The following is a 12,673-nucleotide window of genomic DNA, read 5'->3' as shown; positions in this document are numbered from 1 at the left end:
TTCACCCTGCCTTTCTTGCAGGTCCTTTGTTTGCCACTGGCGACAGTAATGTTTCGTACCAGCCTGTTGCTACAGTGAGTTGTTCAGGTTTACTGACGCTACTACTTTTGTTGTTTTGAAGCGATGCTCTGTTGAGCTTGAGCCTTTCTTCGTGGGTCGTGCCACTTCCTGTGACACGACCCTTGTTTTGTATTTTGCCTTGTTAGATTAAATATAACTCTTACCTGCATGCTGCTTCTGCCGGTTCCTGTCTTTTCCATCCAGAGAAACACAACCTTTGCCAAAACATTACAAAAATGTTTAAACTCAAAGTGCTTTGATAAACATTTTAGACTTTACTTTGAAAAAATAAATACATCTTATTTATCTAATTGTGAATTACAACCTGTTCAACTAATTATTTAGAACGTTATTTGTTAACAAATTGAGAACAGGAAGAACAAATTAAGAACAGGAAGTGAACAATTGTGTTAGTAATTGCTATGAAATGGAAAATGGGTAGAATTAAATAAGCTCTGCCTCTTCCTACTCTTTGGAAATATGTGATGTGTCATTGTAATTGTATGCATAATCAACATAAAATTACACTATAAACCAGGGGTCAAACTTGCGGCCCGCAGGCCCATATTTTGTGGCCCTCTGCTTAATTTCATAGTTTAGTGTAACACACATCAGGCAATACAAAGAGTAACTTGCGGTAATCAAGCAGAAATGTCTCTGACCATCTCCTGGGAAATTCAACAGTGTGAATTTATACATTTTTACATACAATTTTTAAGTTATAATCACTTAAGGCCTGCTCAGTGGCCTGGTGGTTAGAGTGTCCGCCCTGAGATCAGTAGGTCGTGAGTTCAAACCCCGGCCGAGTCATACCAAAGACTATAAAATTGGGACCCATTACCTCCCTGCTTGGCACTCAGCATAAAGGGTTGGAATTGGGGGTTAAATCACCAAATGATTCCCAGGCACGGCCACCGCTGCTGCTCACTGCTCCCCTGTAGGGATGGGTCAAATGCAGAGGATAATTTCACTGCACCTAGTGTGTGTGACAATCATTGGCACTTTAACTTTAACTTTTATAGCTCAAGGCCACGATAGCGGCTGGTAGAAGTAGTTAACAGATTTAGTCAGATGGTTGAAACGTAATTCAGAAGTGAATACTTGGTGTGGCTCAGCCTTCCGCCCGATTGTAGCTGAGATAGGTTCCAGCGCACCCCGCGACCCCGAAGGGAATAAGCGGTAGAAAATGGATGGATAGATGAAACGTACAAACCCCATTTCCATATGAGTTGGAAAATTGTGTTAGATGTAAATATAAACAGAATGCAATGATTTGCAAATCCTTTTCAACCCATATTCAATTGAATGCACTACAAAGACAAGATATTTGATGTTGAAACTCATAAACTTCATTTTTTGGGGGCAAATAATAATTAACTTACAATTTCATGGCTGCAACACGTGCCAAAGTAGTTGGGAAAGGGCATGTTCACCACTGTGTTACATGGCCTTTCCTTTTAACAACACTCTGGGAACTGAGCTCAGAGACACATGTTTTAAGCTTCTCAGGTGGAATTCTTTCCCTTTCTTGCTTGATGTACAGCTTAAGTTGTTCAACAGTCCGGGGGCCTCCGTTGTGGTATTTTAGGCTTCATAATGCGGCACACATTTTCAATGGGGGACAGGTCTGGACTATAGGCAGGCCAGTCTAGTACCCGCACTCTTTTACTATGAAGCCACGTTGATGTAACACGTGGCTTGGCATTGTCTTGCTGAAATAAGCAGGGGCGTCCATGGTAACATTGCTTGGATGGCAACATATGTTGCTCCAAAACCTGTATGTACCTTTCAGCATTAATGGCGCCTTCATAGATGTGTAAGTTACCCATGTCTTGGGCACTAATACACCCCCATACCATCACAGATGCTGGCTTTTCAACTTTGCGCATATAACAATCCGGATGGTTCTTTTCCTCTTTGGTCCGGAGGACACATCGTCCACAGTTTCCAAAAACAATTTGAAATGTGGACTCGTCCGACCACAGAACACTTTTCCACTTTGTATCAGTCCATCTTAGATGAGCTCAGGCCCAGCGAAGCCAACGCCGTTTCTGGGTGTTGTTGATAAACAGTTTTCGCCTTGCATAGGAGAGTTTTAACTTGCACTTACAGATGTAGCGACCAACTGTAGTTACTGACAGTGGGTTTCTGAAGTGTTCCTGAGCCCATGTGGTGATATCCTTTACACACTGATGTCGCTTGTTGATGCAGTACAGGCTGAGGGATGGAAGGTCACAGGCTTAGCTGCTTACGTGCAGTGATTTCTCCAGATTCTCTGAACCCTTTGATGATATTACAGACCGTAGATGGTGAAATCCCTAAATTCCTTGCAATAGCTGGTTGAGAAAGGTTTTTCTTAAACTGTTCAACAATTATCAGTTTCAATATCAAATATGTTGTCTTTGTAGCATATTCAACTGAATATGGGTTGAAAATGATTTGCAAATCATTGTATTCCGTTTATATTTACATCTAACACAATTTCCCAACTCATATGGAAACGGGGTTTGTAATTCAGAAGTGAATACTTGGTGTGGCTCAGCCTTTCCCCGATTGTACCTCCAACGGCCCCCAGGGAAATTGAGTTTAAGTCCACTGCTATAAACTATACATTGTCTTTGGATTTACCGTAACTATAGCAGGAAATGAGGAAAGACTGTTTTATGACTTCTACTATACCCTTTGCACCATCCTATTTCTGTAACATGGTGTTTTCTACTGTAGCTGCACAGAAAACCAAATACAGATCCCAGCTTAACATTGAGCATGAGTTAAAAGTAGCAGTTTCAAGTTTGAAGCCCAGATTTAAGAGGATGCGCAGTGCAAAAGTGCTCACTGCAGCCACTAAATTGTAACGGTACGGTAGGAGAAGGAGCCGGCACAGAGGTAGGGACATCGTTAGCTTACAGCGTGTTTATTGAAATATATGTGAAGTGTGTGCTTAAAACAAATGTATAAGGTGTGACTATGTGTAGCAGGTATATGAGGGGTGTTACCAGGTGGTGTTGAAGGTGTGTGTTGAGATCAGTGCGGAAGTCCAGAAAGGACAAGGCAGGCTCAGATGTCCAGGGACAGGCAGGAGGTCAGGGGCTGGAGCGAGGCGTTGTGGTCCAAAGGCAGGCGTGCGGGTGAGATCCAGGAAGGCAGCAGAGAGTCCAGAGGGGACCCAGCAAGATGAGACACACAGCTCAAAACCAGGGGATGATGAAGGGTTGCTGGATGACGACACAAGACAAGACACGGTGAGCACGAGGGAGGGGAAACACAAAGAGCGAGAAAGCACATGGACAAAGAAGCGAGAGACGTGAAAGGCTTACTGTACAAGTAGCTACGTTCTGGCACTGGAACACAGGACTCGCTGGCTTATGAAGGCAGGATTCTCATCAGCGCCAGGTGTGTTGATTGCAGAGTGACTGCAGCCGCGCAGGAGAAGAACGCCCGTGGGCGTGTCCCGAGGTGCGCTCCGAGAGGCGGCAGGTGTATGAACCGTAACATAAATACGAGCAAAGTCACCTTCTGTTGTTGTATATTTTCTGTGCATCTGGCAGAGTGATGGCAAATTGCATCGAAGCTCAATGTGTTCATATAAAATAGACAGATGTTAAATAAGACTGAAATAATTAGTAAAGGTTAACTGTGCTTCATTAAAAATGTTTAAACTCATGTACAGTAGTTGACCGTTTGAAAGGTTTTAGGGTTCAAGGCTTTTTTTGTCTTCTGGATAGACGTTGTTCAGGGGAAGTACATTTCAGTAGCACTTTTGTTGTTTTGTTAGCCCAAAACAATACCTTCTAGTCCAAATGGTTTAAAGACAGCTTCACATCTACTGTTGGGTGTGACTTTTTCATGCAATGTAGCCCCCCACTAAGGGTTTAAATTGTAAATTGAGCATAAGCTATTGAAACGTCAGAGCTTAAGAACTACAGGGTTATGTAATGTGTTATGTAAATCGAACATGGCTCTTGAGAACAGCGCCATAGTGTTTGAAACAGTATGCAAACCTGACTGAAAGTCAGCCAGGCAGCTGCTGGTAATCATGACCGGCTTTCACACAACGTTCTCACGCACTTACTAACCGCACACACATCTTGACATACTATGCGCTCAGAAGCGCTATCAGACCCCTTCATCGCCCACTTTCCTTTAGTTTGTGCAACTGTGTGACGCACAGAGTTTACTGAGTGGGAGTGGGGAGGATCCGGTTACATACATGTAGATTGTTGGTGGTACTATGGATTTCATTTAAAAGCAGGGGTTTGGAAAGGTCCAGATCATTTCCTCAGCACATTTACGTCGCTAAATCAGTCTTATTTCTCAAAAACAATTGGTGACATGTGGATGTGAATTGTTTTTACATGCACGATCTCTAATCCGACTGTTGGCCAAATATGGTGTGCAGTGTATTTTACATGACACGACAAGATGGTAACTGAGACCGTATACAAAAACACAAGCAAACTTTTGGGGAAAATTTTGGTCAAATACCAAATCCTACAAAAAGTGTTGCATTTGAAATCCAAACTACCTTTTTTTAATATGTCACTCAACACCCTTTACAGTATATATATCCCAAAATAGGATTGGCCTCGAATCCATACTGTGATATATATTGCAACTTCCAGCGATAACAAATATTTACGATCTATTCTTTGACAGACAAACTATAAGAGAACCATTTTTAAAACAGATTACCGGTACAGGCTGCTCGTCTCTCGGCTACTTATCGCATTGGTATCTTATATCGCTATCTCATAGTTTTAGGATAATTTGAGCCTTTCAATACATAGACTAAAGATGGAAAATCTATATTGCCATATATATCACGATATTATTTGGTATATAAGTTATAATAGAACTATTTCAAAACAGGCTACAAAGGCTCCTAATTTGGCCGCTGACGTATGCAGTAACATATTATGTAATTTCCTTTTGTATTGTTTTCTCAAAACTCTTATCAGCACTTTGAATTGCCTTGTGTACGAATTCCATCCATCCATCCATTTTCTACCACTTATCCTTTTCGGGGTCACGTTGTGCTCACTAAATAAACTTGTTTTGCTTTTCCCTATTAATCTACTGGCAAATTTACTATTAATATCTGGTTACTTTCAGTTGTAACTTGGCTCTTGCTACACTGTTAAAATGTAATAAGTACTTAATCTTATGTTGGTTGGATACTTCACATTAGTTTTGGGTGATACTACAAATGTGGATCCAATTCCAAATAATTACCGGGGCAGTATTGGTCATACCAATTCTGATACTGATACTTCAAATGTTCACAACCATTGAAAGATTACATGTTTAATCACACTTTTGGTCATACCAAAACACAGGATGGCGGTGTAACAATATCTGTGAAATATTTAAATAATTTCCTTTATTCACTTTTAGTACAGTGCATTGTCTCACATCTTTACAGCCAGACGGGGGCGCTGTTATTCCAGTGCCAGTTTTATTCCAACAATGCAGGTAAAACTGTACATGATCTCTGTTATTCTCCACAATATACGATTGTTTAAGGCTTCTGGTACGTTAATTTGTAGTTTCCCATCTGACAACTTTGCTCAGTGTAGTTGCTCTGTATAGGTGTTGTACCATTGTCTCTCGAATAATCTCTCTCTTAATCTACTTGCTGATTTAATGTTCATATGCTTTAACGCAGTTCCTTCTGCATTTCTGTTCAAATGTACTAAAAATGATTCTGTTTTGTTAATTTACATTCAAGCCAGCTTCGCTGTTAGCATGGCTTCTTCTTCTCCCCTCCTGTTCACTTGCTCGTTATGTGGCACGTTTAGCTATTCCTCCAGTCCTCCAGTACTTGAAAAAGATGGAGTTATTTCATGGCCAAGGAGGTGAAATAACTTAGAAGCGGCTCCACAGACTTTCGACGCACTCGCTAGCCCTCACTCAGGATCAGTGTTGGGACTAACAGTAACGCGTTACTGTAACGCCGTTAGTTTCGGCGGTAACTAGTAATCTAACGCGTTATTTTTTTATATTCAGTAACTCAGTTACCGTTACTACATGATGCGTTACTGCGTTATTTTACGTTACTTTTTATGTAGTATCGGCTAGAAACAGAAGATCTGAGTGTGTTTTATTGCAGCGCTGCATGGAAAAGAAGAGGCGTGCTTTGTGTGGGTGGGGGCGTGGGGGCTCCCAGACCGTAGTTGAGGGGCGCAGGGAGACGTTCCTCCAGGGCCTATGTACTTCGGGGCTAACAACCTTCACTTTACCCGGAAGTGGGTCTTTACAGCTGAGGGTGAATGACGAGGCTGGCGGTTTGTTGCAACTTTGTGACTTTATTGGACGCAGCCATCCACCAAGCTAGAGCACCTGCACGCACTCACTGTCGCCGCTCCCTCACTTCTCTCGCCCACTGTCGTCACTCACCTCACATGCTGTCATATCTTAAAGGGCCACACACACACACACATACGCTACTCTCATAACAACTAACAAGACATCATGGTGAAGCCAGAAGTCGAGTGTCTTAACATTCTCACTACTTTTCTTTTGTCGAGCACAAAGAAAATACAATTTTAGTTAAATGTAAGTTGTGTCTAGGATCAAAGATCATATCTACTTAAAGTTAAAGTGCCATTATGTTGCAGCTATTTAAAATAGTTTTGTCAATTTGTTCTGGCCTGAAATAAATTGGCCCTTTGAAACATATCTTTGTCTTTGTGTGTTGTATGTAGACCACATTGCTTTCTGAGTTCAGTGATGCAAATGCATGTCAAGTTGATCAACAGATTGTATTATTCTCCAGTGCAATAACAGTACTGAAATGAAGGCTAAAAGGGCATTAATGGGAGCCTTAAAAAAAAAGGGGGGGAAAGAAGTAACTAAATAGTTACTTTTCACAGTAACTCATTACTTTTTGGTTTAAGTAACTGAGTTAGTAACTGAGTTACTTTTTAAATAAAGTAACTAGTAACTGTAACTAGTTACTGGTTTTCAGTAACTAACGCAACACTGCTCAGGATGCTACATTGCATTGACAACATGTTTAATTCAGCCTATTACAGCTAGCTTAATTTTGCGGGACACGACTAGAATCAACATGCATTATCACGATAGGGCGATCTGTATCGTTGGCCAAATGTATATTGGTTACATGAGCAAGACACTTCACCCTTGCTCCTGATGGGTCGTGGTTAGGGCCTTGCATGGCAGCTCCCGCCATCAGTGTGTGAATGTGGAAATAGTGTCAAAGCGCTTTGAGTACCTTAAAGGTAGAAAAGCACTATACAAGTATAACCCATTTAACATTTACCATGTATAGTTTTTTTGTGCAACCCTACTAGATGTATTCGTGCACGTGTATGTGTGTGTGTGTTACATATAACCAAAGTCGAAAACAATGTGTATTTTATCCAACCTTCGGCCTCAGCCATGGTTGATATTCGATATAAATCTCGATATATTTTTCGGTGAAAATATACATATAAAGATATTCATTTTTGAGCGATATTAAGTGAAATTGAAGTGGATGACAACTGTACTGTAAACAGTCACTGGCACTTTTATTAACCCAGTTAGTTAAGATGGTTATTTACAGCACAGAAAAGGAACTGTTTAAGTAGCACAGAATTACATAACATAAATAAAATAGAAAAATATTATTTCTACATAAAGTAAATAACATAGCTGTGCAAATAATACAACCTGTATCAAACTCAGATAAAAAAATACATTTGCAGGCAGGCACTTTTTAATTCCCATTCAACGATGTAATGGACTGTCACACACGTACGGTTCTGTGGTCCAACTAGAAGTGGTAAGTGACTTTACTTAATTGTGCGGTTATGATCTTCCTCACTTCGTCATACATTTTGCTTGAATATTATCTCTTCTCCGACTCTCTCGTCGTCGTTTGGGATGTGCGCGTCTGTTGTGAGTTCAATGACCCACCCTATCTTGCCTCTGATTGGCCTCTCTGTAATGTTTTGCCCTACTCTTAACTAATCGTGACTCATCATTTTAAACCAACCAACCAATCATGGATTTTCTTATACGTAAACCAACAAATCATTGATCCGTATATGTTGTCCCGTGCCCGTGGAGTTGCACTAGTCCAGTTCTCTTTCTCTTCTCCCTCTCTCTTCTTTTGTAGCATGTAGCTTAGCTAACCGCTACATGGGTCTAAAAATAGCTAAGCTACGGAAAATCGCGAAGCTACTGCCAAGCTACTGGGAAATATAGTTAGGCTACGTAGCTTCGATTTTTAAGTTAATTATTTTTAATTTGAAAACCGTATTTTCTACCACTGCCGTAATGAGAAAGTCAAACTTTCTCATTACAGGAAAATCGTAGTTGTTGGCAGGTATGCAGAAGTTGGCGTTTTACTTGCTAGTTACTGTAAATGTGTCCCATAGAAGGAGAGCGATAAACACAACATTAGGAAACCAAACTTGGGGATCTACAGTAGGATTATTTTCCTCGTTTCTGACTTATTAATGTCACCATGTTGGATACACATGTTAAACAATGCCAAAGCATCAAATCATAAGGTTCATGCATTTTGGCGTAAGCGACATCTCAGATTGACGGATGTACTTATGTGGGCTTCCTGGACTCAGCCAAGACTACTGCCTGAAGTTTTGGGTGTCATTTCTTCTTGTCTAATTAATGCTCTGATTTCTAGGAAATAAATATTTACCTCTTTATTTATCCTCAGCATTTTATACGGCACTGTTTGGTCTGGATGGGCCACTAGGAAATTGGATTAGCCTCTAAACTCTAACAGAAAATATATTGCAACATGACTACTTGTTAATTATTGTTTTAATTTAATCTTAGCATGTGCATAATAACATTGTTGTGCATCGTTCCTGTTTTTATGTAGCTCTGTATTGACGCCACACCGTCCCCAAAAGCGGCAATGTTCATCTTCAAGACATATATTTAACAGTGTACATTTTCAAAAGATGAATTCTGATACTTTTGCATTGAAGCAAACGCCTCCACACAAGAACCATTTGCAGAGAGACTCGAAAAGCTGGTTATAAAAGTGATTTTGGAGAAAAATATATGCAAAATTTACATGAAAGCCTATCCAATATTATCAAGACCACAAGTAATTGTTTTAAATGTTGATTAGAATCATATATAAAGGTTCCCTTGGCAGAGTGTATGTAAAGGTTTCCTTTACATATACTCTGCCACACCAGAGTCCGTTTGGAGAGACTGGCGGAGATGCGGATAAAGAGACAGGGCTGCAGAGCTGGCGCTGAGTGCTGGGACGTACGAGCTTCACAGTGTCTTGGCTGAATGAGTAGGTATCGGACACCTCGGTTTCCTTGGACGTAACCTCGCTCATCCATGCGGACTGGACACTGGCCGAGAATTGGCCGAGGGTGGAGTCGGCTCTCCTGGTTGCTTTGTTGGATCTGCTCTTGTCTCTGGTTATGCTGCCCACACCCCAGCAGACGATGGCTGCTGGTTATGGTTCCGAAAGCGTTTACCTATTTCTGACCTTTTTTGTAAGGGGCGGTGGAAGTTGGCAGACCCGTCAGCGATCATGTTCTGTCTCCCTGTAATGTTTGTCTGATCTTGAATGGGATTGTGCTGAAAATCTTAATTTCCCCTCAGGGATTATTAAAGTATTTCTGATTCTGCTCCAAACCATGAACTTCACATTTATGACGTGGATGCAGAGTTAGCAGTTCATCCAGTACAGTTTGGATGTCCTTTGCATAGCGCGGTTACGGCACATTGGTCCTGTTTCCTGTTCGGGGCTGTGCTTCGTGGGCAAAATCCTTCTGTTTGAAAGTTTACCGTCTCAAATTGAGGTTCTAATCCTGTTGATTAGGGCTGCAGCTATCAATTGTTTTAGTAAATGAGTGATTCAACTTTTTTTTTTATTTAGATTTTTTTTTCACGATTTGCCAATTTTTTTTTTGTCTCTAGGCCCGAGAAGCTAACCACAGTGGAGACCAACTGGCGGCCGAGCGGAACAGCCGAACTGCCAGAACCCTGAACCACGTGGGCTTGGGACTCGGCATCGGCGGCATCGTCCTCATGGTCGTCTACGTGGTGGTCATGATGTCTCTGGTGCATTAATCATACCTGTCCATTATCTTACTCCCTATTCTCTCTGTCACGTTCGAGTCACCAGTTCAAACAAGCAAGCTGGAACCTCCTCCTTAAAACTAACCCACCAGACAGAGGCAAAAATTAACTCAATAGAATAGACATGCTGTCATTAATGGCCTATAAGAATACAGGGGAAAAAAGCCGGTGTGTTTAAGTACACCACACACTATACAGTAAGAACAATATCAGAACATTGTCGTGTGAGGCATTTATCACTTAAAAATAATATTTTAAGAATTTGTGTTAATCATAACAAAGTAAAAGAACATCTTGATTTTTTTTATCTATTCCTTCCTCCAAGTTTCACAGTTTAGTGAACTTTCTGCTTGCACACAATTCACTTTTATAACATTTTTAATAAAGAAGATTATTAAAGGGATTCTAGGCATTACTCTCGCCACTGCAGCCTTTCCAAAGATTCATATTTCATTATTGTTTGTTTCAATGTAAGTGACTTGTATTATCTTTCGGCGTGAAGTGTTTTGCCTTAAAAAAAAAAAAAATGAATACTGTAGACGTTGAAATGTTATATACCCCACAGTAGTACCTCAATTTATGAGCTTAATTGGTTCTTTGACGGAGCTTTTAACTCAAAACACTTGTATCTTCCTTTCTTTTTTTTTTTTAATTAACGTCTCATTGAAATCAATTTAGATGGTGTTTGACCCCCGCGCCTCTCCTCAAAAAGCTATGCAATTCTAACATGTAACATTCCCTTTAAAAATACAAACTTTTAGATAAGAAATAATAACAACAATAACAATTAGCCAAGATCTCAAAACACTAAATTTGAGGTACCACAGTACTGAGATTTACATTTACTGTTGCTTCCTTCCACTTTGCCATTAAAATGTGATTCATCACAGTGTTTGCCAATCTTTCGAAGACTAGACACAATCATTTGACACTTTGAAAAAATTAAATATTTTGACTATCCGGTAAAATAGTTTTTTTGTCCATTTTATGTTAATCTGCATATTGTTTAGTAAACCAACATTTGCATAAAGCAAACAAATTATCCAGTACCATGTTGATAGAAAACAATGTAAGGTACACTCATTAAAAATTTAAAACAATTCTAATTTGTGATTAGTTGCGATTAATTATGAGTTAACCATTGACAAAATGCCCTTAATCGTGAATACATTTTTCATTGTTTGACAGCCCATTGTAAAGGAATCATAATTATCAGACTAATTAAGAAAAGGTGATCATTATTTAACCTCTGTGCTAAAACACACTCATATATTATGACGAAAATGTAGACTAACCCTTTAAAATGTATGCCATGTAGAAAAAACATAAACTAACCAAAGAGTTGACAGGAGGAGAGATGTGTTGGACATCTCAGTGTATCTCAAGTTTTGCTTCCTCCAATCATTTGCAAATGTACGTAAGCAATTGTATTTTTGTTGTAGTCAAAATAGTAATGTAAAGTGAGCAAATTTGCTCTTTTGTTTCTGCGGAATATCTTATGCTATCTTTCATCCACTGCTGAAAATGCACGCCTTTTTCTGTGTTTACGACTTTCTTTATAAATAAAGTTTGAAAAGAACAAGACCCACTTTGCTCTGTGTGGCGATTGCACGCGCCCCCTGTGCTTGTGTAAAGTCTGTTTGTTCTAGTTATTAGAACAAGAGGGAGTTTGTTTGATGTATTCATCTGTGTTGACTTTTAATGTCTCTCGTAGTGGCCTTGTAGTGTCTCATACACACAATAAAAGCACTAAAATGTCCAACATGTGGCACTGCCATATCAATTATTAAACCACAATCGATGTACTGTAAAGGGGATGTAACTTGGCATATAAAGACATTTCTGCATGCAGCATAAAACTCCTATCATGGATATCATTCCAGTCATGTTACAAGATGATCACGCGGGCTGGGTGATACTGCAAGGGACTTTGTACAGCACGATAAAGCTTGCCTCTAATTTGTTGACAATGTACTAATTCAAGCCAATGTCGACAAAATAGTACAAGTATTGTTTTCCTTTCAATTACATAAAATGGTTGTGCTTAAATAGCGAACGATAAGTAATAATATTAATTCCAAACAATATGTATGTTAATTTATAGTCGCTGTGACTTGTGCAGACCTTTGAGACACTTGTGATTAAGGCAGGCATGTGACTTTTCCGTCTAAAGTCGGAATTCCGTCTTTTTTAATCTCGGGAAGAAAAAAAATAATTATCTCCCGTTTTTCCGTTTTTTTCTGACCCTAAATCAAGATTCGAGACGTAGTTTATATTACGCCGTAGTTGATTGGTCGATATGTTCCTTGTGACCAATCAGGACATATGGGTCCTGACGTTTTAGGTCTGATTTAAACCTTTGAACTGAGTTTTGCTAAATCAATTTATGTTGGAAGTCCAATAAAATTAATTTTATCACATAAAAAAGTAAGTTACGAAAATATTCACACTTTTTACTTATAGATAACTCAAAAACTCTACAAATAAAAATAAATTGATTTATTGGAATAAATATACTTTTAAAAATAAAGTC

General features: G+C 39.6%; 1 protein-coding gene across 1 annotated transcript in view; it reads left to right on the top strand.

The window, feature by feature from the left end:
* Nucleotides 1–11,870, top strand: part of LOC133597360 (proline-rich transmembrane protein 1) — a 44,602-nt gene extending 32,732 nt beyond the window's left edge. Inside the window, exon 3 of the mRNA XM_061950233.2 lies at nt 9,979–11,870. Coding sequence (XP_061806217.1) covers nt 9,979–10,131 — 153 coding nt within the window. The 3' untranslated portion in view covers nt 10,132–11,870. The remainder of the gene's footprint in view (nt 1–9,978) is intronic.
* Nucleotides 11,871–12,673: the final 803 nt, after the last annotated feature.

This window comes from Nerophis lumbriciformis, linkage group LG04 (assembly GCF_033978685.3).
Source record: "Nerophis lumbriciformis linkage group LG04, RoL_Nlum_v2.1, whole genome shotgun sequence".
Classification (NCBI taxonomy): domain Eukaryota; kingdom Metazoa; phylum Chordata; class Actinopteri; order Syngnathiformes; family Syngnathidae; genus Nerophis; species Nerophis lumbriciformis.
Note: the sequence above shows the minus strand (reverse complement) of the source record. Positions and strands in the feature narration are given on the sequence as shown.